Genomic DNA, 25483 nt, shown 5'->3' with positions numbered 1-25483 from the left:
CATTAAGAAATGAAGTCACAAATTGATGGACAATGTTATGTGGGCATAGTTGGACATTATGTCAAAAAGCCTCTTCCCCCCTCTGCCGAGCCAACATCCTTCTCGCTCATGCCCTCGCGCTTGCTCAATGTCAGTTAAATAAATACTAAAATATAATAATAATAATAATAATAATAATACCTGGGATTTATATAGCGCTTTTCTAAGTACCCAAAGTCGCTTTACATGTTAAAAACCCATCATTCGTTCACACCTGGTGGTGGTAAGCTACTTTCGTAGCCACAGCTGCCCTGGGGTAGACTGACGGAAGCGTGGCTGCCAATTTGCGCCTACGGCCCCTCCGACCACCACCTATCATTCATTCATCATTCATTCACCGGTGTGAGCGGCACCGGGGGCAAGGGTGAAGTGTCCTGCCCAAGGACACAACGGCATGGTAAGAGGCGGGGAGCGAACCTGCAACCCTCAGGTTTCTGACACGGGCGCTCTACCCACTACGCCATGCCGCCCCATACTTTTTACTTCTGTGTTTGTCCACGACATCTGGGCCATCATGATACTGGATTAGCAGCTGAACTTCGAAAGAAAAAGGATGCAACATTATGACTTGGTTTGAGGAAACTTCATGGAAAAGATACGATAAAGTATTATTTTCCCGTAGCCTTGGCATGTGCATGGTTACATCGGTGTGCAACATGCAATGACATTATGCTGTAAAAGCAGTTTTTAAAAAAAAGCGGAGTCTGGAGTCTATCAACCGGAGAGAATGCAGGTTTATCTACCGTATTTTTCGGAGTATAAGTCGCTCCGGAGTATAAGTCGCACTGGCCGAAAATGCATAATAAAGAAGGGAAAAAACATATATAAGTCGCACTGGAGCAGGGGTCACCAACGCGGTGCCCGCGGGCACCAGGTAGCCCGTAAGGACCAGATGAGTAGCCCGCTGGCCTGTTCTAAAAATAGCTCAAATAGCAGCACTTACCAGTGAGCTGACTCTAGTTTTTAAATTTTATTTATTTACGCTTTGCCCGACATTTTTAATTCTAAGAGAGACAAAACTCAAATAGAATTTGAAAATCCAAGAAAATATTTTAAAGACTTGGTCTTCACTTGTTTGAATAAATTCATAATTTTTTTTACTTTGCTTCTTATAACTTTCAGAAAGACAATTTTAGAGAAAAAATACAATCTTAAAAATTATTTTAGGATTTTTAAACACATATACCTTTTTACCTTTTAAATTCCTTCCTCTTCTTTCCTGACAATTTAAATCAATGTTCAAGTAAATTTATTTTTATTGTAAATAATAAATACATTTTAATTTCATTCTTCATTTTAGCTTCTGTTTTTTCGACGAAGAATATTTGTAAAATATTTCTTCAAACTTATTATGATTCAAATTAAAAAAAAATATTTTGGCAAATCTAGAAAATCTGTAGAATCAAATTTAAATCTTATTTCAAAGTCTTTTGAATTTCTTTTAAAATTTTTGTTCTGGAAAATCTAGAAGAAATAATGATTTGTCTTTGTTAGAAATAGCTTGATCCAATTGTTATATATTCTAACAAAGTGCAGATTGGATTTTAACCTATTTAAAACATGTCATCAAAATTCAAAAATTAATCAGGAAAAATTACTTATGATGTTCCATAAATTATTTTTTTAATTTTTTCAAAAAGATTCGAATTAGCTAGTTTTTCTCTTCTTTTTTTCTGTTGAATTTTAAAGAGTCGAAATTGAAGATAAACTATGTTTCAAAATGTAATTGTCATTTTTTTCGTGTTTTTTATTCTTTTAAACCGTTCAATTAAGTGTAAATATAATTAATTATTAATAATAACATAGAGTTAAAGGTAAAATGAGCAAATTGGCTATTTCTGGCAATTTATTTAAGTGTGTATCAAACTGGTAGCCCTTTGCATTAATCAGTACCCAAGAAGTAGCTCTTGGTTCCAAAAAGGTTGGTGACCCCTGCACTGGAGTATCAGTCGCATTTTTGGGGGAAATGTATTTGATAAAACCCAACAGCAAAAATAGACATTTGAAAGGCAATTTAAAATGTCTAAAGAATAGTGAACAACAGGCTGTATAAGTGTACGTTATATGAGGCATAAATAAGCAACTGGTATGTTAACGTAACATATTATGGTAAGAGTCATTCAAATAACTATAACATATAGAACATGCTATACGTTTACCAAACAATCTGTCACTCCTAATCGCTAAATCCCATGAAATCTTATACGTCTAGTCTCTTACGTGAATGACATCAATAATATTATTTGACATTTTACGGTAATGTATTAACAATTTCACACATAAGTCGCTCCTGAGTATAAGTCGCACCCCCGGCCAAACTACGAAAAAAACGGCGACTTATAGTCCGAAAAATACGGTAATATTGTGACCGGGTGAATCTATATGCTGTTTAAGAAGTTTATTTTCGATCGTGTCTGGAAAAAATAGCGATGAAGTTTGTCTTCAAGATATGTATATTTAACAATGTACCGTAATTTCCGGACTATAAGCCGCACCAGACTATAAGCCGGACCAGCTAAATTTAGGGGAAAATACAGATTGCTCCATATATAAGCCGCACCCGACTATAAGCCGCAGGGTTTTGATGTGTAATTAGCGTAGTATATAGGGGTTCCTGCTACCACGGAGGGGATTGTCGGGACAGAGATGACTGTTTGGGAACGCAAAGCGTCCCATTTATTAACAATAAATCTTTCAATCATTCAATCAAACTTTCACATCTTTGACATGGCGAACAGCATTCGTGCAGAGTACAAATAATACAACGGTGCAAAGTAATACAAAGTGCTCGCCTGTACGTTATCAAAATAACCAGCCTACCGGTATATGGAAAGTCAGTCTTTAATCATTGTGTCATCGTCTTCCTCCTGCGTACTAAAACCACCCAAATCCTCTTTGTCGGTGTCGGAGAAGAACAGGCCGTAAATAAGCCGCACCCTTGTATAAGCCGCAGGGACCAGAACGAGGGGAAAAAGTAGCGGCTTATAGTCCGGAAATTACGGTACACTTTTAAAAGACAAACTGAACATTTTGGAGATGGTGGTTTCGTTTGCAATCTGGGAACAACTCCACACAGCAACAGCTTGCAGACATACATAAAAAAAACTACAACAAAAACCCCCCACCAAAAGAAAACCGGGTTATAAATGTGACTGCATTTGAAATATGAAAGCATATGCAATAAATATTATCTAGACCACAAGGAAGTATTTTAAATGTAGTTCAGAATCATCATGGGTCCCCTTTAAAGATGTATTAGAATTGTAGCGAGCACAAAACATAACATTTGAGGAAAAAGCCTCACAGGGTTTACTTTCACTTTGGATGCCAAAAACAACTGTTGCGACTTGTTGCTAATAGCACATAAACTAAAAGAAATGTGATGTATAAAAATACAATGTATGAATAAAAATTGTATACATACAAAATATTTGTGTTGCAGCAATTGAATTAGAATGTGTTCATTCTTAAAGAACAAACTGATCAAATTTACCTTCATCACTCTGAAATCTTTCCTCATATTCTCTGGGATCCCTGTCATGTAGGAAAGCTCTGGGACTATGAGGATCTCTCCAGTAATGACTTGCTGCAATTAATAACTGTTGTTAAATTATTACATCTGACAAGATAACAGCAATATTAAAAGGTGCCATATGTAAGGATTTCATCATTAAATGGCCCTCATATGTAAAGGCATTAATACATCATTTTCTTTTCGAATACCTTTATAACTGATAACGGTAGTTCAGTCGGGATATTCTTATTTTAAAATTAGATTTACAGCCCCAAAATATTGTTTTCATTTTGATGCCCGTCCTCTACCGTTTGACCAATGAAAAAGTCTGTGAGTGTGTCACATCCAGGTTGCCAGTTACGCACCGCCCTCTTCGTTGAGCTACTGCCACTGGGAAAGTTACTAAACATGTCAGACCTTAGTATATTTAAAAGGCTGCGTTACGATTCTCAATTTATTCATGACAAAGCCGGGAACAAAACGAGGATGCCTTTTAAAGATGGAGACGATTGAAGGTGGAGAAGATTTTTTCATCTGACATGAAACTTGCTAATTTCCTCCTTGATTACGTTTTCTTATTACTTGTAATAAATGAAATTGACTTTTCGTATGTAAACTATATTGTCCAATACAGTCTACTATCTAGTCTAATAAAGCTAGTATGTTCGTGCAACGAATGCTTAGCATGCTAACCCGGTCAAAGACACATCAATTTAAGTGGACCCCGACTTAAACAAGTTGAAAAACTTATTCGGGTGTTACCATTTAGTGGTCAATTGTACGGAATATGTACTTCACTGTGCAACCTACTAATAAAAGTCTCAATCAATCAATCAAAGGCTAACGGGGGAAATTTATGCCTGTTAGCCTTTATGTCGATGTGTATTCCAACTGACAGGGAAAAGTATATTTTGGACAAATAAAGCCTATGTGGATATGGGTAGTGTCGTACCTATTTCGTTCTCATTAAGCAGATATGCTGAGGAAATGCGTTCCAAACATTAGCACGGCTAATTGCGGTTTCTGGTACTGTATGTGCATCAGGCACAACATAATGCATTACATGTCATGATTTTCTACTTTGTGTATTGACATGGTAGTAGGCTATATGATTTATGCGTAACGTGGGTTGGCTCATAAAATGTCACTCTGCACTGAAAGATGAATGCAGTGCGTCAGGCTGGATGCAACATGGAGTTATGCTGAACGAAATGTGGCGGTAATTTTACTGTTGGTCTTGACTTGCCATCAAAGTAGACCTATGCGATATATAATTATATATTATTTCAGTGTTTCCCACACATTCATTTATTTGTGGCGGCCCGCCACGAAAGAATTACGTCCGCCACAAATAAAAAAAATAAATAAATTTTTTTTTAAATTTTATTTTATTTTTTTTGTCCTGTCCAGCTTCTCAGGCAAATCATATAGTTGATGTAGATGCCCATATAGGCTGTTCACATTTACTTTACAAAAGAGAAGTGTAGGATACTTCTCTTGTTGCCTTATTTGTATTTGACCACTACTGTTTTCTGTTTATTTGTTACTGACTGTGGCATGACACCTCTGCCTCTGTTTCACTTTATGTTGCTGGTAAATAATATGGTTGTAGTAGTAGGCTAAAGTTAAATGATTTAGTATGCACTAATTAAAGGGGCAGAGCTTTAAGAGACATTTTAGCTTTTATATTTTATAAGATATATTTTTTGTAAGAACCACAATTAATAAATATATTTCAGTGAATAACTTATTGTTCAAATCTGTATATAAATATGTACATAAAGTGTTGTAATTATATTGTAAAATGGATGGATGGACGTTTAAAACAAAACTGTTATTAATTAGTAAGTATACATTTTTTGAGCCTTTTTTAGAGGAAATCATATCATTGTAGTAAATTATGCAAATTACTCGATGATGTCATGGTGACCACACCCATAGCCACGCCCCCACCACCACAGGTATCTTGGCAGTTTATGGGAAACACTATTTATAATTATTTCGATTCTGTGCGGTCAAACTAGACATTTTATCAGGGTAATGCCAACAGTCTGTCCCGACTGCAGACGAAAATATTGCTGCGTAACTTTACAAATACATTTGGCTAATGGACATCAGTAAAATGTGGCATAATTACTTAGTAAACCATCTTGCAAGTAGCATGAACAAGAGAAACCTACAGCGTAGGACTCGTTGATTGCCATTTGAAATTCCTTGGAGTAGGATTCGGATTCGTATCTGGCAACCTCGGGCATGGAGAGTGGGAGGGGACTACAGAATTTTGACCATAATTGCAGTACCATTTCTGGCTACATTACTACATATGGCACCTTTAATCTTCTGCTTGAAATACACATGTTTTACAGATGTTTTTCTTTCTTTTAAAAAAGTACATGATAAAAGGAAAGGCAATCCATAAGAGTATGATATTCCATATTGTGAAGAGTGTGTTGTACCACAGCAAATAGACAGAAAAATAACCTTTCCGCCTGGTTTAGACCGCTCCTTTGGATGATGCATGAGAAGAGGTTGGTCCATCTCTTTGATAGTAATCCCATAGTTCTTGCTGTGGTTCATTCACAAAATATATTACTTCAAAGTTAAAAACAGCAAATCTAATTTAAAAAAAAGTATTGAGAATAATATTTAACACATTTTTAGAAACCTCTACAACATAAATGTTTTCTGCTCAATGTTGACCACTTCAAAGAAAGTACCTGTAGTAGTCCACAAATGAAGTTTTTGTGCCATTCATCAGGGTGAAGGTGTCTTTGGGCGACTTGTCCCACTCGATGGCATCAATGCGATAGGTGCGGTTGTTGTATCGGGTGATGATGATGCTACCAACGAGTTCCTTGCTACATTCATCTCTGAATTTCTCTTTGCTTTGTTGGTATAGAATGTTCCTGGGAAAAAGAAAGTCTCCAAAGTGTATCAGATAAAAAATGTGTGTATGCATGTGACTTTGTAAACACTCAATGAATATAGGCTACACTGATAATTAGTTAATCCCTAAAACCTATTTTGCACTTGATATACTTTTTTTGTCCCTGTTCAGCTATTCAGATTTGATTTGTATACATTCCAAGAATTGGTTAAGATTTATTGCATAGTGTGTTATTAAAGGCCTACTGAAAGCCACTACTACCGACCACGCAGTCTGATAGTTTATATATCAATGATGAAATCTTAACATTGCAACACATGCCAATACGGCCGGGTTAACTTATAAAGTGACATTTAAAATTTCCCGGGAAATATCCGGCTGAAACGTCGCGGTATGATGACGTATGCGCGTGACGTAGTCAGTTAAACGGAAGTTATGGTACCCCGTAGAATCCTATACAAAAAGCTATGTTTTCATTTCATAATTCCACAGTATTATGGACATCTTTTGCAATTTGTTTAATGAACAATGAAGGCTGCAAAGAAGACAGTTGTAGGTGGGATCAGTGTATTAGCAGCGGACTACAGCAACACAACCAGGAGGACTTTGTTAGAGAGCAGACGCGCTAGCCGCCGACCTCACCTTGACTTCCTCCGTCTCCGGGCCGCCAAACGCATCGGGTGAAGTCCTTCGTCCTTCTGCCGATCGCTGGAACGCAGGTGAGCACGGGTGTTGATGAGCAGATGAGGGCTGGCTGGCGTAGGTGGAGAGCTAATGTTTTTAGCATAGCTCTGTGCGGTCCGGTTGCTAAGTAGGCTTCAATGGCGTCGTTAGCACAGCATTGTTAACCTTCGCCAGCCTGGAAAGCATTAACCGTGTATTTACATGTCCACGGTTTAATAGTATTGTTGATTTTCTATCTATCATTCCAGTCAAGGGTTTATTTTTTTGTTTCTATATGCAGTTAAAGCACGATGCTATCCCGTTACCTCGTAGCTAAAGCGTTTCGCCGACGTATTGTCGTGGAGATAAAAGGCACTGAATGTCCATTTCGCGTTCTCTACTCTCATTTTCAAGAGGATATAGTATCCCAGGTGGCTTAAAATACAAATCTGTGATGCACAATAGAAAAAGGAGAGAGTGTGGAATCCAATGAGCCAGCTTGTACCTAAGTTACGGTCAGAGCGAAAAAAAATATGTATTTCACTGCATTCTAGTCCGTCACTCTAACGTTCCTCGTCCACGAATCTTTCATCCTCGCTCAAATTAATGGGGTAATGGTCCGAATAGCTCTAGCTGCGTTGAAAACAATAGGAAAATATGAGGGAGTGAACAACTGACAACGTCACGCTACTTCCGGTAGGGGCAAGGTTTTTTTTATCAGAGACCAAAAGTTGCGAACTTTATCGACGTTGTTCTATACTAAATCCTTTCAGCAAAAATATGACAATATCGCAAAATGATCAAGTATGACACATAGAATGGATCTGCTATTCCCGTTTAAATAAAAAAAATTCATTTCAGTAGGCCTTTAAGTCTTTAAAGAGATAAAACTGTTCCCATTGATGATATCTTCCAAGGCATCTGACTCTCTTATCATGCAATGTTGGAAATTTCAATGTTTTTTTGTTAAGCAGAAAATCAGGATTGTCAGGAAGAGAGCAAGGACACAATTATTTTCAAAAATCCCCACCAAGCTGTTAAGGTAGTGCATATAGTAATACTTTTAAAGTAAGAATTTGCATAGTAAAGGGCAAGTTAGAAATTGGGATCTCCTATCTAACCATAAATGACCTAATATGTTGGCATTGATCCATTTTAATATGTAAGATGTACTTAAACAATACCTGTTTAAAAATTGGTGGCCAAAGTATGATTTGATAGACTTCAGATGATGAAACAATACTACTTGACTTGTTAGTTTTTATGTCATAAGTATACATTTATTTTAATAAACAAATCGTTTGACTCACATTCTAAATTTTTTGTTAATTGCTTGGTGCTATTAATGCAGTTTTAACTTACATGACATTCAGCACAGAGTCATTGCGCAAGACTTTGTGAGACACATCCACACACAGATGCAGGCCCCCGTCTGTTTGTTTGATACTTGTTGAATAGCCTGGCCACACCTGCAGGCTACATAAAGATGGACTCAGAATAATACATTTAATTTGAACAGTACTCCCCGATGACAGATCAACATGCTACTGACCGATGTTTTCCAAGAAGTACAGCACTTTCTGGATCATAATGATTCCTCCCTACTAGCTTCAGTCCAAGTATTTTCATGACCCTTGTGAGAAAAACAACAACAAATAAATGTACCTGTAAATATATATATTTCACAAAAGTCAGAATGCAAAAGCTTACTTACCTCCTGAGTACAACATTGTAGAGAGGAATGCATAGATCAGAGTTGGGTGGCAAAATCTTTGTCATCTGAATTGTTATTTGGATTTCTTCATTGTCAGTTCGTCTGACACTCTTGAGAACCACCTCCTGTGCATTAACCAAATGGTACGTTTAAATACATTATCATAGATTTTCTAACAGAACATGAAAAAACAAAACAACACTATCTGGAACCTGTGTCAGTCATTTTAAAGGCTACAATGTGATTTTTAAGAGAATAAATACATTCAAAATACAAACAAAATTAAGATTGCAGAAAAATAGAAAACATAAAAAGATCGTTGGACTTGATCTGACCAATCTAAGTCTATGTGCACAAACTGATGAAGCCTACTCGGATGAGCGGTAAAACGTCTTCCAAGACAAACCAAGCAGTCCAGTTGCGAATGATTGAACGCCCTGAGATGACAACAGCCTGGATGAATGAGAAGCTTCATAGGTACAGAAAAAGATAAATTATTGCTAATTGCGATTTCACAACACTAATATTTTTTCAGAGTGGACAGGTAGAGTGGTTGGTTATGTGTTCTTCTCTAGTACACGCCAACAAATATCCACTGGGCTAAAGGATGGATCCCATGTTAAGTAATCTATGCGTAAAATGTACATTTTGTGCTCACCCAGGAAACCTCCATATTTTTGAGCCTTTGTAATACTTGCACTTTAAGGTCATTTGTCATTTTCACATACCAAAAAAAAAAGGTCAAAGTTAACACGATTATAACGAATTAACTATAATTTCCTATAACTGTACAATTTTTTTTGACGCACGATTAACATGCGTTCAAGTCTGGCGTGCCAACATGTGCCAAATTTAAGTTTTTTTATCAAGACCAGCTCGCAGGACGAAAAAGAAGCTCCAGTGAACATTATTAGGCTTAAAGGCCTACTGAAAGCCACTACTAGCGACCACGCAGTCTGATAGTTTATATATCAATGATGAAATCTTAACATTGCAACACATGCCAATACGGCCGGGTTAACTTATAAAGTGACATTTTAAATTTCCCGCTAAACTTCCGGTTCGAAACGCCTCTGAGGGTTGACGTATGCGCGTGACGTCAATCATTGAAACGGAAGTATTCGGACACCATTGAAGCCAATACGAAATAGCTCTGTTTTCATCTCATTATTCCACAGTATTCTGGACATCTGTGTTGGTGAATCTGTTGCAATTTGTTCATTGCATTATGGAGAAAGAAGCTGAGCAAGCAAAGAAGAAAGTTGTCGGTGCGAAGTGTCTATTTTGCGAGGGAAGTCAGCAACAACACGTACACAGCCGGCGCTTCTTTGTTTACATTCCCGAAAGATGCAGTCAAGATGGAAGAACTCGGACAACAGAGACTCTTACCAGGAGGACTTTGATTTGGATACACAGTTGCGATAACGTGAGTACACAGCTGCGCTTCCAAACATTTGATCGCTTGCTATAACTAGCTCGAGCTAGTAGCTAGGAGCTAACATTAGGATTAATTTGTGGCATATTAAATATAAGCCTGGTTGTGTTGTGGCTAATAGAGTATATATATGTCTTGTGTTTATTTATTGTTGTAGTCATTCCCAGCTGAATATCAGGTCCCACCCACGGCTTCCAAACATTTGATTGCTTGCCAGTACGTGCGTGTCATGTACGTAACTTTGATTAAATATATAAGCTTTATGAACCTTTGGTTAGGTGAACGGTTGTTTGGGCTGAGTGAGTGTGTGTGTTGTGCAGGTGTTTGAATTGTATTGGCGGGTTATATATACGGGATCCCGTCCATATTACCCGCTCGAGCTATAACTAGCTCGAGCTAGTAGCTAGGAGCTAGGAACTAGCATAACAAACACCTAGGTGTTTTTATGCGGGATTAATTTGTGGCATATTAAATATAAGCCTGGTTGTGTTGTAGCTAATAGAGTATATATATGTCTTGTGTTTATTTACTGTTGTAGTCATTCCCAGCTGAATATCAGGTCCCACCCGCGCGCTTCCAAACATTTGATTGCTTGCCAGTACGTGCGTGTCATGTGAGTGTGTGTGTTGTGCAGGTGTTTGAATTGTATTGGCGGGTTATATATACAGGATCCCGTCCATATTACCCGCTCGAGCTATAACTAGCTCAAGCTAGTAGCTAGGAGCTAGCATAACAAACACCCAGGTGTTTTTATGCGGGATTAATTTGTGGCATATTAAATATAAGCCTGGTTGTGTTGTGGCTAATAGAGTATATATATGTCTTGTGTTTATTTACTGTTGTAGTCATTTCCAGCTGAATATCAGGTCACCCCCGGCTCTCACAGCATCTTCCACTCCCCACTAGTCCTTCACTTGCACTTTCCTCATTTAAAAATATTTCATCCTCGCTCAAATTAATGGGGAAATTGTCGCTTTCTCGGTCCGAATCTCTCTCACTTCATGCGGCCATCATTGTAAACAATAGGGAACTTTGCGTATATGTTCAATTGACTACGTCACGCTACTTCCGGTAGGGGCAAGCCTTTTTTTTTTATCAGATACCAAAAGTTGCGATCTTTATCGTCGTTGTTCTGTACTAAATCCTTTCAGCAAAAATATGGCAATATCGCGAAATGATCAAGTATGACACATAGAATAGATCTGCTATCCCCGTTTAAATAAAAAAAATTAATTTCAGTAGGCCTTTAACATCATGAAGAATGAGAGTGCACTGAGAAAAAATTAAACTGACTTGAATTGAAGCTTTGTGATTAGGGGTTATACTGTATGTGCTGAACTTCTTAAAACTTGAGATGTGTTACTTTCACTGTTGCAGCAAGAAATAGGAATGGTTCCCAGCTTATAGGCCCACACTGGTGTAAAGCTGATCACATCCTCTATACATTTTGTAATGGAAACAATCTTAATTGTTTCAGTCAAAATATTCAACCCATAAAATGTGCTGGAGCAATACAGATAATTATTTGTATTTCATTTCTAAGATTTGGATATGTTGGAAATGTGCACTTAAACTCTTATAAATTTAGATAAATATATAACAAGGACACCACAGGCTACTACGTTACGATTGTTGTTTTAAAGAACCCACAGTTTCCGCACTTTTCAGGCACACCGGATTATAAGGCGTACCAGTCAATGGTCTATTTTCAAACTTTTTTTATATATAAAGGTGCACCAATGAATGGTCTATTTTCAAATTTTTTTCATATATAAGGCGCACCGCACCGTATTATAAGGCGCATTAAGCGAAACAAAACAGTCAGATAAGTCAGTCAGTCAAACTTAAACGCGTTCACAACATAAAAAAAACAGTTCGCTTTTTCACAATAACTCAAAATGGTTCAGTTGTAAACACGTCAAATTCTTGAAGTTCATTCTTTGTCCTCAAATTCTTCATCTTCAGTGTCCGAGTTTAACAATTAAGCGATTATGGCATCCAGCGTGTCCGGATCCCTCTTGTCATTGTCAGTGCTGTTACCTGCCAATTCAGTGATGATTCCGGGCTTTGGGAAAGCTCGAACCACAGTTGACTGATACTTTAGCCCAGGCATCCACAATACATTGGCATATAGCTCAACTTGGATTGCCCTGTTGACACCAGTGTTTCCCACACATTCATTTATTTGTGGCGGCCCGCCACGAAAGAATTAAGACCGCCACAAATAAAAAAAATATATTTAAAAATTTTTTTTGTCCTGTCCAGCTTCTCAGGCAAATCATATAGTTGATGTAGATGCCCATATCGGCTGTTCAGATTTACTTTACAAAAGAGAAGTGTAGGATCAAGATTTTTGGAGCTCTTTGTTCAGTGGATCAGATGTTTGATGAAGCTTTGTGTCTATCTACCACCACTACTGTTTTCTGTTTATTTGTTACTGACTGTGGCAGGACACCTCTGCCTCTGTTTCACTTTATGTTGCTGGTAAATAATATGGTTGTAGTAGTAGGCTAAAGTTAAATTATTTAGTATGCACTAATTAAAGGGGCAGAGCTTTAAGAGACATTTTGGCTTTTATATTTTTATAAGATATATTTTTTGTAAGAACCACAATATATTTCAGTGAATAACTTATTGTTCAAATCTGTATATAAATATGTACATAAAGTGTTGTAATTATATTGTAAAATGGATGGATGGATGGACGTTTCAAACAAAACTGTTATTAATTAGTAAGTATACATTTTTTGAGCCTTTTTAGAGAAAATCATATCATTGTAGTAAATTATGAAAATTACTCGATGATGTCATAGCCACGCCCCCACCGCCACAGGTATCTTGTCAGTTTATGGGAAACACTGGACACCAATATCTAGCATCATATCCACCCGGAATGATGGCATGCTCCGAATTAGTTTGCTTCACTTGGCCATCTCTTGATGTAAATTTCTTTCAGCCACTCACTCATCTTTTTTTTTCTCCCTTCCAGCCCTTCAGATCAACTTTGATGAGGACACCGACTGGAAACATTTCTTTTGGCAAAGTCTTCCTCTTGAAAATGACCATGAGTGGACGTTTCTGGCCATAAGCCTGGCAACTGAGAAGTACAGTAAAAGGATGACTTCTCGTTCCCCGTGGTGCGTATAAACACCGTTCTGGTCCCCGTTTTCTCCACAGTGCGGTTCACGGAGATATCAAGTTGAGGGGGAACCTCGTCCATTTTGGTGATGTCCTCTGGCCGGATGTTCTTTTCAGTGATCTTGTTTTTGCAGTATGCACGGAAAGTGGCCAACTTTTCTTTGTAATCTTTTGGCAGTTGCTGCAAGACGGTAGTTTATGTGCGGATGGACAGATTACATCTCTTCATAAAATAAAAGCACCAAGAAGGACCGCCTCGAAAGTGATTAATATTCACGTCCTGTGCTAGCGCTGTTGCCTTCATTCAAATAGACGCTCCTACCTACCGCTCTCTGTTCAATTTTGACCTCCAACTGTGGCCATGTCGCTTTGTTCCCTCAGAAACTGTGTGGTCTTCTTTACTTTGCGCAGTTCATCTTCTTGCTTCCTCCACTTCCGTAACATTGATTCATTAATGTTGAATTCTCTCGTAACTGCTCTATTCCCATTTTAAGCATCGCCTTAACGATAAATTTCAACTAGTTAGTAAATCTTCCGTTTTAACTTCATTACTGCTGTTATTGTGGCTGGTCATGAAATAGAGCTGGCGGTTAAAAGCTGACGTCACGCTAGTAGTAATGTCGCAACAACGCAGTCTTTTACATCTGTGTTTAGTGGCTACTCCAACTTTTTCATAAATTGTACGTGTATAAAAATATAAGGCCACTTGTGTAAAAATGTTTATATAATACTTACATCCTTGAGTTTCAGAGGAAGGTAGAGCATTGAGCCATCAAATGCCATGACAGCTCCAATGGTCGATTGGTGATCTTTCATCATGCCAAAACGCATCGACATGGATTCAATATTTGGTCTGTTTTTTTGGAAAAGACACATTTTTACTCACATTTTATTAGATGCAATCATATATTCAGTACATATCATTAGTGTCCTATAACAACCATGTAGTTCTTTTTTAACTTTTTTCTTCCATGTACAAATAGAGGATGTATAATCCATTTGATGGACACGTCCGACAGCTAATGGAGATACTAAAAAACTAACTATATGTTCATGAGTCATTAACAATACAGTGTTGACAAAATAACCCTTAAAGGCCTACTGAAAGCCACTACTAGCGACCACGCAGTCTGATAGTTGATATATCAATGATGAAATCGTAACATTGCAACACATGCCAATACGGCCGGGTTAACTTATAAAGTGACATTTAAAACTTCCCGGGAAATATCCGGCTGAAACGTCGCGGTATGATGACGTATGCGCGTGACGAAGTCAGAGTAACGTGAAGTTATGGTACCCGTAGAATCCTATACAAAAAGCTGTTTTCATTTCATAATTCCACAGTATTCTGGACATCTTTTGCAATTTGTTTAATGAACAATGAAGGCTGCAAAGAAGACAGTTGTAGGTGGGATCGGTGTATTAGCAGCGGACTACAGCAACACAACCAGGAGGACTTTGTTGGAGCGCTAGCCGCGCTAGCCGCCGACCTCACCTTGACTTCCTACGTCTCCGGGCCGCCAAACGCATCGGGTGAAGTCCTTCGTCCTTCTGCCGATCGCTGGAACGCAGGTGAGCATGGGTGTTGATGAGTAGATGAGGGCTGGCTGGCGTAGGTGGAGAGCTAATGTTTTTAGCATAGCTCTGTGAGGTCCCGTTGCTAAGTTAGCTTCAATGGCGTCGTTAGCACAACATTGTTAACCTTCGCCAGCCTGGAAAGCATTAACCGTGTATTTACATGTCCACGGTTTAATAGTATTGTTGATCTTCTGTCTATCCTTCCAGTCAGGGGTTTATTTTTTTGTTTCTATATGCAGTTAAAGCACGATGCTATCACGTTAGCTCGTAGCTAAAGCATTTCGCCGATGTATTGTCGTGGAGATAAAAGGCACTGAATGTCCATTTGGCGTTCTCGACTCTCATTTTCAAGAGGATATAGTATCCCAGGTGGTTTAAAATACAAATCCGTGATCCACAATAAAAAAAGGAGAGTGTGGAATCCAATGAGCCAGCTTGTACCTAAGTTACGGTCAGAGCGAAAAAAGATACGTCCATCACTGTCTCTCAAGTCCTTCACTGTAACGTTCCTCATCTACGAATCTTTCATCCTCGCTCAAATTAATGGGGTAATCATCACTTTCTCGGTCCGAATCTCTCTTGCTCCATTGTAAACAACGGGGAATTGTGAGGAATACTAGCTCCTGTGGCGTCACGCTACTTCCGGTACAGGCTAGGCTTTTTTTTCAGCGAGCAAAAGTTGCAAACTTTATCGTCGATTTTCTCTACTAAATCCTTTCAGCAAAAATATGGCAATATCGCGAAATGATCAAGTATGACACATAGAATGGATCTGCTATTCCCGTTTAAATTAAAAAAAATCATTTCAGTAGGCCTTTAAATGGATTCACAGAGTTGTCATAGGGCAGCAAAAATATAAACAGTAAAACATAGAACATATTCTAATATTAAGAGTAAACAAACAACATTTTTAGTAATTTTTTAATGTATGCTAAAGTATAAAAATATGTCCATATAAAGAATAACTCCACAGTAAATGAAACTTACGTAAATTTCACATGGTACTGATAGACAGCTTTGTTCTTGCAGTGAATGGAAATGTAATTGGAGCCAATCGTTACAGGATTTCCTTTGGATCCGGCCTTGTTGAGCGGTGTACTAACCGAGAAAATATACACACAGCAACATCATTTTGATATTACCAGCAAGGGAGGAGGTTTTAGAAACATTTTCTAAATTAGCATTCTAGGTAAACCATAACATTACCAACCAGATTGCCCATCCCATTACATTCAACAGTCTTAAAAATATGACACACACAGTGAGCGGTAGGCCATTTTTTAAGTGAAAATTCTCACAACCGCTGGACTGTCTAAACCAGGGGTCACCAACACGGTGCCCGCGGGCACCAGGTAGCCCGTAAGGACCAGATGAGTAGCCCGCTGGCCTGTTCTAAAAATAGCTCAAACAGCAGCACTTACCAGTGAGCTGCCTCTATTTTTTGAATTGTATTTATTTACCAGCAAGCTGGTCTCGCTTTGCCCGACATTTTTAATTCTAAAAGAGACAAAACTCAAATAGAATTTGAAAATCCAAGAAAATATTTTAAAGACTTGGTCTTCACTTGTTTAAATAAATTCATTATTTTTTTTTACTTTGCTTCTTATAACTTTCAGAAAGACAATTTTAGAGAAAAAATACAACCTTAAAATTGATTTTAGGATTTTTAAACACATATACCTTTTAAATTCCTTCCTCTTCTTTCCTGACAATTTAAATCAATGTTCAAGTAAATTTATTTTTTTTATTGTAAAGAATAATAAATACATTTTCATTTAATTCTTCATTTTAGCTTCTGTTTTTTCGACAAAGAATATTTGTGAAATATTTCTTCAAACTTATGATTAAAATTCAAAAAAATTATTCTGGCAAATCTAGAAAATCTGTAGAATCAAATTTAAATCTTATTTCAAATTCTTTTGAATTTCTTTTAAAATTTTTGTTCTGGAAAATCTAGAAGAAATAATGATTCGTCTTTGTTAGAAATATAGCTTGGTCCAATTTGTTATATATTCTAACAAAGTGTAGATTGGATTTTAACCTATTTAAAACATGTCATCAAAATTCTAAAATTAATCTTAATGAGGAAAAATTACTAATGATGTTCCATAAATTATTTTTTAAATTTTTTCAAAAAGATTCGAATTAGCTAGTTTTTCTCTTCTTTTTTTCGGTTGAATTTTGAATTTTAAAGAGTCGAAATTGAAGATAAACTATGTTTCAAAATTTAGTTGTCATTTTTTCGTGTTTTCTCCTCTTTTAAACCTTTCAATTAAGTGTAAATATAATTAATTATTAATAATAACATAGTTAAAGATAAAAAGCACTTTCTATGTAGAAATGTTTTGTTAAGAAACCATTCTGAGCCTTATCTTATTTAGTTTTTATTTTATATATGTTGACACATTAACCCTAGCAATGGACCCTGTGTGTGTGTATGTATGTTATGCCATTGTTTACAAGTTTGGTAAATAAATAACCCAAAAATGTATATTGTTGTTTTCTTACTGTACCGAAAATGAACCGAACCGTGACCTCTAAACCGAGGTATGTACCGAACCGAAATTTTTGTGTACCATTACACCTTTAAGTGATATAGTACATGTTCAATGAAGTGTATATTGTCTTTAATATCAGTACACATTAACAAGGAGGATGCTATATCATGTTTATTTTAGTTGTTTGGTCCCTTTTTGTGTCTCAGCAGCATATTTATGTTTAAACATAGTCCTCTTATAGTGTTTAAAGACATGCATCTGAATGGCCTGACAGCAGCGCACTCGGCAAAAGTAAGGTGAGAAAGTTAAGGGAAAGTATTTCACGTTAATTATTGTATTTCTTGTTCAAGCCTGTGTAAACTACCCTAGTTTTGATATTACCACAGAATACAACATCCAACTTTACGCCGTGTGCCGGTATATTTCTCCAGAGACTCAAAGCACTTTACTTAATGAAACTTTTATCAACATCTAACTACATTTAAACCAGTGTGGGTGGCACCGGTAGCAGGTGGGTAAAGTGTCTTGCCCAAGAATACAACCGCAGTGACTAGGATGGCGGAAGCGGGGATCGAACCTGGAACCCTCAAGTTAACGGCACGGCTGCTCTACTAACCGAGCCACGCTGAAATGAAATAAATGAACTTAAACTAATATAGTGGTGACTTGATTTACAAGTACCCCAACTTATGAGTGTTTCGAGATATGAGCTGATTGTTATGCTTTAAGTTGCAAGCCTCCCCATTGCTGACTGGCCTGGCGATTGTTAGAATGAACCGAGAACAACCGGTCCTACTCGCCAGCTTGTAGTTAAAAGATTGACATAACTGTGTTTTCCAACAACATACAACAAAGAACGTAAGGGTGAAGGAGAATGCTGAGAAGAGGATGATATTCATTTAAACACGACTGACTGAGAAGCCAACTTGGGGGAGGCAGTTCAAGTGTAGTTAGTCTCTCCTTACTAAAGCAGGAGTCATAACGCAGAAGGTAGTTTACTTTTAATCATGAAAATATGGAGAAGCTCCTCATGGTGTGTTTGACACAAAAGAAGCGCCAAGGGGACGCCACAGAAGTCCGTTTTGTAAGACAAATGCCGTACATTATTATATAATGACTTCAGAAAACTACTGTAGTTGTTTGTAGTGTATTCTATTGTATTGATTTCAAACAATATTACTCATGTAAAAGTTTATTTTTCTATTTAAAAGGGCATGTAAGATGTTGAAAGTGTGGTGTTTTGAGGAGAGAAGCTCCAAATAAATTGATTTCAATTCATTTCAATGGGCGACGCTGATTTGAGAAAAGAGTGTTTTGGGTTATGAGCTCGATCAAGAAACCAATTATGCGCACGAATTGGCGATAGACTGCTAAAAATAAACGATTAAATAATGCAGTATTATGCTGGTAAATGTAAAAGGGAACAACTAAACAGACAAAAAATAAAATTCTTACTGGACTGTCTCCATTTCCATTGCTTTCTTTTCTGCTACAATGGGGTCTTGTATCTCTTCAACAGTGGAAGCTAGGGACACAATTCCTCAATCAAAAAAGCATTTAAAAAATATCTCTTTCCATTCAAATAAAACCACTAAATTACCCTGGTCATGTCTTTATATGGGTAAATGCAAGACCGCCCGCCCCCCAAAAACAAAACAAAACCCGGCAGAATTATTTCCTGCACTGTAAGCCTATTACCCCTGATTTCCACTGGATGCATAACAGCTGCCACAGAAAGTATCCGCCAATCCCCACTGCAGTTCTGGGGCCGTACTTATCAAGCTTCTTAGAATTACTCCTAAGAAGTCTGCTAAGAGTTGACTTAAGAGTAAATAAATTCTTCGCTGAAAGCTGCACTTAAAAGTTAGTTATCAAGCGTCTTACTCACACTTTCAGCGAAGTGTAGGACTGAATCTTAAGTGTCACACTCAGAGCTGAATTACGACATTACTATGTGCCGTAAACGGAATTTTAGGTGACGTCATTTCTGTGTCCATAGAAATGACCAATCACGGAAGGGAATCCGTTGTCTAAGAATAAAGAAATATCTTGGAAATATTTAAGTGGACAATGGGAGTGTATATTTTGACAATAAACTACAAAATAATACAAAACAAACTAGTCCCCGCCGGCACTCACGCTACCGCTCCCTCTCTTCTCTCGCCCACACACTCACTGACGTCACTCACCTCACAGCCACACACATACGCTACTGTCATAACATTTTCTTTCCAATTCATTAATTAGGCAACTAATTTGAAACTGGTGTGGGTGGCTCTATATATACTAGCCCACTGCAGACACATGCAGAAATCAACAAGGAATCGAAAAGTATTAAATCTGTGACAAAAATAATATCCGCTCTGTCTAAACGATACCGTTTGATCAGCTGCTCGTCATCAAAAAAAACAAAACATTGTTCCGTTCCCTGAACGTTCGCGCACGTCTCTCTCGCCTCAGTGCCATCCCCTGCTGGCAACTCCTAACCACTTAAGACACCTCTGAAGGTCTCTTAAATATCGTGGAGAGTAGAAGTGATTCTTAGACTTAAGAACGTTGATAAAAAGCTTTTATTCTTAAGTTTGAGAGTAGGACTAAATTTCGCAAATTCTCAGGACTTAAGTGTAAAATGGCACTCTAAGAAGCTTGATAAGTACGGCCCCTGGTGCGCATTGTTGCCATGCAGCAAAGTAGCACAGATATTTTACGAGCTCTCATTAGTCCAGGAGTAAACATGTGATAAGGGCAGTTGTAGGAAAGCAAACCACAAACACTTTATTCTGTCCTTCCGGAGGACCAAAAGCAAATAAACTTGGTCCTGCCAAGTTGTGTGGAACGTCTCCAGCTTTGCAGTCTAACAATACCCACAGTATGTGACTTGACTCTAATACTTTTTTATATTTGTAGCAAGCAACAACACAACAGTAACATCATCCCTGGCGAGCAAACACACCTTATTCAACTCCTGCTAACCACTCTTTTGCTTCCCCGCCCCGTATCAGCTGGTATTGACACAAGATCCCAAATAGCTGTCCAGGATATTCCTGTAATATGATTACTGTATTTTTCGGATTATAAATCGCAGTTTTTTTCAGTTTGGCTGAGGTTGCGATTTATACTCTGGAGCGACTTGTGTGAAATGATTAACACATTACCGTAAAATATCAAATAATATTATTTATCTCATTCACGTAAGAGACTAGGCGTATACCGTATTTCCTTGAATAGCCGCAGGGGCGTTAATTAATTTAAAACCTCCTGTCACTCCGGCGTTTACCGGAAGCCGGCGGGATGGCCGTGCATGCGGTAATTATTTTAAAACCTCTTCTCACTCCGGCGTTTACCAAAAGGAATGCGGTAAATTTAGGTGTGCGCTTTGAGTGTGATGTAAGCATACCATCATGAAAAGCAGATTTAATAAAAAAAAACGTTATTATGGTTTTACCTGTACTTATAAATGGAGTCCATTTGCAGCTCCTTCTGACCAAAAGCATCAATAACTTGGTTATAGAAGTCTTCATTATTTTCTTTCTTCAGTTTTAAAAGTCTCTCTGTCTCGATGGAGACATTCCTTTAATTATTACCTTCTGCTTCAATTGAAAGTCCTGTTTAGAAAACTGTTTTATTTATATCCTCCATGTTAAAAGTAAAAGTTCAGGCGAGAGAAAAAAATAAATAAAAATCTCTTGCTGCGTGTTGTCACTTCTTCTGCAGTACCGGAAGTCGCAAGAAGGATCACTAGCGCGGCAGCGCCCTCTACCACCAGGAGGTTTAATGACTCATACAGTATTTGACACACGCAGCTACGGTATATTAATAAAACATAGCTGCTTACTGTTCTTTTTAGCATACTGTACCGGTATTCAACAGCTTGGACCTTAAATCCTACTGAATAGCTCTTTATCTTTTTTCCTTTGTGCGATTGCAAACTACTGAAAGCAGCTTCCTCCATTTTGAAAATGAGGACAGGTAAAGCGTCACTCGTGACGTAACGAATTTGACCCGGCAGATGTTCTAGCCATATGCTAAATATTTTGCGAAACGAGTTTGACCCGGCGAAAATTATAGACATGCGATAATAAAATTAATATTTTGCGAAACGAATTTGATCCGGCGTTATTAATGAACCGGCGATAAGGCCAAGCATGCGTTAATTATTTTGAGAAACGAGTTTGACCCGGCAGTAATTCTAGACGTGCGAATACTATATTCCCTGCGCCAATTCAAGGAAATACGGTATCAGCAATCGTCACACACACACACGTCAACCCAAAAAAATTTGGCGTGGGCGGGTCACGGCAGAAATGCTTTGTGAAAAAAAGATGCTACCTGCTACTACTTCCGTACCTATGAAAATGTATCATTTCAACATTGGCAGTGACTTATAAAAACTGAGAAGGGCTGAACAAACCGGGAGAATGCGCCATGCAACTTTTCTGGATGTCATTGGATGGATCGACAAAGCATGGGCTTCAGTGACAACCGAAACCGTCCTTTCCGGATTCAGAAAGGCTGGAATAATTGGAACTGCAACTGACGACGACTGACGTAAGCGACATACCGATAGAAGAGGAAGGGGCGCATTGTCTACCTTTGGAGTTGGCAAAGTTGTTTTGAAGTGACACCGAGGAAGAAGATTTCATGGGATTTAGCGATTAGGAGTGACAGATTGTTTGGTAAACGTATAGCATGTTCTATATGTTATAGTTATTTGAATGACTCTTACCATAATATGTTACGTTAACATACCAGGCACGTTCTCAGTTGGTTATTTATGCCTCATATAACGTACACTTATTCAGCCTGTTGTTCACTATTCTTTATTTATTTTAAATTGCCTTTCAAATGTCTATTCTTGCTGTTGGATTTTATCAAATAAATTACTCCAAAAAATGCAATTTATACTCTAGTGCGACCTATATACCGTAATTTCCGGACTATAAGCCGCTACTTTTTCCCCTCGTTCTGGTCCCTGCGGCTTATACAAGGGTGCGGCTTATTTACGGCCTGTTCTTCTCCGACACCGACGAAGAGGATTTGGGTGGTTTTAGTACGCAGGAGGAAGACGATGACACAATGATTAAAGACTGACTTTTCATATACCGGTAGGCTGGTTATTTTGATAACGTACAGGCGAGCACTTTGTATTACTTTGCAGCGTTGTATTATTTGTACTCTGCACGAATGCTGTTCGCCATGTCAAAGATGTGAAAGTTTGATTGAAAGATTTATTGTTAATAAATGGGACGCTTTGCGTTCCCAAACAGTCATCTCTGTCCCGACAATCCCCTCCGTGGTAGCAGGAACCCCTATATACTACGCTAATTACACATCAAAACCCTGCGGCTTATAGTCGGGTGCGGCTTATATATGGAGCAATCTGTATTTTCCCCTAAATTTAGCTGGTGCGGCTTATAGTCCGGAAATTACGGTATATGTTTTTTTCCTTCTTTATTATGCATTTTCGGCCAGTGCGATTTATACTCCGGAGCGATTTATAATCCGAAAAATACGGTAATTGGTTTTGAACATGCTGAATCAGCATGTCATCCGTTTGTGTCAACGAGGTCAAATTACATCTGAAGACCTTTAAGAAGTTGACTTCAGGTCCGTCCTCATCCATTAGGACGTTTCAAATTGTAAATATGATCTGCCTTCAACACAGAGTATTTTATTTTGAAAGTAAAAGGGAAAATTTATTTGGTGTTTGTGCATGACTTACTGTCCAACACAAGCAGATTTTAGCCAGATTTATCCGCCATGTTGGGGCGACGAGCCAAAGTACCGTATTTTTCGGAGTAGAAGCCACACCGGCCGAAAATGCATAATAAAGAAGGAAAAAAACATAAGTCGCACTGGAGTATAAGTCGCATTTTTTGGGGAAATTTATTTGATAAAATCCAACACCAAGAATAGACATTTGAAAGGCAATTTAAAATAAATAAAGAATAGTGAACAACAGGCTGAATAAGTGTACGTTATATGAGGCATAAATAACCAACTGGTATGTTAACGTAACATATTATGGTAAGAGTCATTCAAATAACTATAACATATAGAACATGCTATACGTTTACCAAACAATCTGTCACTCCTAATCGCTAAATCCCATGAAATCTTATACGTCTAGTCTCTTACGTGAATGAGATCAATAATATTATTTGATATTTTACGCTAATGTGTTAATCATTTCACACATAAGTCGCTCCTGAGTATAAGTCGCACCCCCGGCCAAACTATGGAAAAAACTGCGACTTATAGTCCGAAAAATACGGTAGAAGCTTTGCATATATCTAGCTCAGCGATACGGTATTTTACAGGCATGGCGCTGCCGTGCACAGAAGGGCCGTTAGCAGTAGAAACTGACACACTGACTAAAATGGAAACGGAAAGAGTCCGCCACCATTCTGCATCCAATGGAAATCCGGTGTTAGTCTGATCTATGATATAACATGTTATTCTTCTCATAATCTCCCTCAATTAGCACAAATAAAGACAAGACAATATGTGACTGATATGTGCACACGCTTTTAGACAGATTACCTGTGTCAGCAATCTGAGAGTGAGCATATACGGCAGGTTCAGAGGTACGAGAACCGATATCGAGAGGTAACGGTGGAGGAAATAAAGGAGATCCTCGTGCCATTCCGGGAGTGGGCATGGCTGCTCTTCCAAGCCCCGCCATCATTTTGGGGAAATCTTGGCCAAGAAAGCTGTAAAAGATGCCATGCCAGGCGTGGGGGAAAATTTGTATTAGTACATTAGTTTTGAATAAATCCGTAAGAATGACAGTTGACAAATAGTCCTTTCATGTGTTCATTTTGTTTTTTCCATACGCACAAAAGAAAGAATCAGAAAGAACAAAAACATCACTTGATTTTATTAGCCACACTTACTCACGTGATGTTATGGTTATGTTTAAATATTTTTCTGGGCTGGGTCATTATTTTAGAATCACACTCAAACATAAAAGACGAATGTGAATATGGATGTCTGTCGTTAATTTGTATGTAGGAGAAAGGACAGTGAAATGGTCCTACCTGCGCCCTCTGCCCATGACTCCTTGTATGAGGCCACTGATCTGTGGCCCACTGGAAGCCACACCTGCAGCACTTGGCTTCTTTAACTCTTCCTTTTCACCAGCTGCTCCTCTTCCTGCAACAATTAACATAAATTTTACACAGTTACCATAAAACAGCAACAAGGCTAGACACTGTATAGGTCAGGGGTCGGCAACCCGCGGCTCCGGAGCCGCATGCGGTTCTTTGACCACTCTGATGCGGCTCAGCTGCGTACAAGCCGACCCTCCCGATTTTCCCAGCATACTTGCCAACGCCCCCGATTTTCCCAGGAGACTTACGGATCTCAGTGCCTCTACTAGAAATCTCCCAGGGCTAAAATTTCTACAAGTTTTACCCTGGTTTCTAAATCAAAGGCGTGCCCTAATGGTACTACACTAATTGACCTCTAGAGCCTGTACAAATAACGTGCCAGCCCAGCCACATGATGTATGTAGCTTTTACTCATGCACGGAGGAGACAGCAACGCATACTTGTTCAACAGCCACACAGCTTACACTGACGGTAGCCGTATAAACAACTTTAACACTATTACGTTACAAATATGCGCCACACTGTGAACCCACACCAAAAAAGAATGACAAACACATTTCTGGAGAACATCTGCACTGTAACACAACATAAACACAACACAACAAATACCCAGAATCCCATGCAGCCCTAACTCTTCCGCTACCACCAAACCCCCCCACACATCAACCCCTCCGCCCCCCCTCCGTGCGTCAGTTGAGCGGAAGAGTTAGGGCTGCATGGGATTCTGGGTATTTGTTGTGTTACAGTGTGAATGTTCTCCAGAAATGTGTTTGTCATTCTTTTTTGGTGTGGGTTCACAGTGTGGCGCATATTTGTAACGTAACAGTGTTCAAGTTGTTTTATACGGTCACCGTCAGTGTAAGCTGTGTGGCTGTTGAACAAGTATGCCTTGCTGTCACTTA

At 38.3% G+C, this 25483-nt stretch overlaps 1 protein-coding gene across 4 annotated transcripts in view; it reads right to left on the bottom strand.

Annotated features, from left to right (window-relative positions):
- Positions 1-25483, bottom strand: part of piwil2 (piwi-like RNA-mediated gene silencing 2) — a 66665-nt gene that overhangs the window by 28101 nt on the left and 13081 nt on the right. For all 4 annotated transcript variants that reach the window (XM_062051658.1, XM_062051659.1, XM_062051657.1 and 1 more), the window contains exons 4-14: positions 24510-24624; positions 24013-24182; positions 18925-18994; positions 15959-16069; positions 14126-14243; positions 8818-8942; positions 8656-8736; positions 8466-8579; positions 6271-6459; positions 6035-6119; positions 3533-3625 (exon numbers count right to left, since the gene is read on the bottom strand). In XM_062051658.1, coding sequence (XP_061907642.1) covers positions 3533-3625; positions 6035-6119; positions 6271-6459; positions 8466-8579; positions 8656-8736; positions 8818-8942; positions 14126-14243; positions 15959-16069; positions 18925-18994; positions 24013-24182; positions 24510-24624 — 1271 coding nt within the window. The remainder of the gene's footprint in view (positions 1-3532; positions 3626-6034; positions 6120-6270; positions 6460-8465; positions 8580-8655; positions 8737-8817; positions 8943-14125; positions 14244-15958; positions 16070-18924; positions 18995-24012; positions 24183-24509; positions 24625-25483) is intronic.

The sequence above is a fragment of the Entelurus aequoreus genome, linkage group LG06, assembly GCF_033978785.1.
Source record: "Entelurus aequoreus isolate RoL-2023_Sb linkage group LG06, RoL_Eaeq_v1.1, whole genome shotgun sequence".
NCBI lineage: Eukaryota > Metazoa > Chordata > Actinopteri > Syngnathiformes > Syngnathidae > Entelurus > Entelurus aequoreus.
The sequence above is the reverse complement of the archived record's forward strand: the minus strand, read 5'-3'. Positions and strand labels throughout refer to the sequence as shown.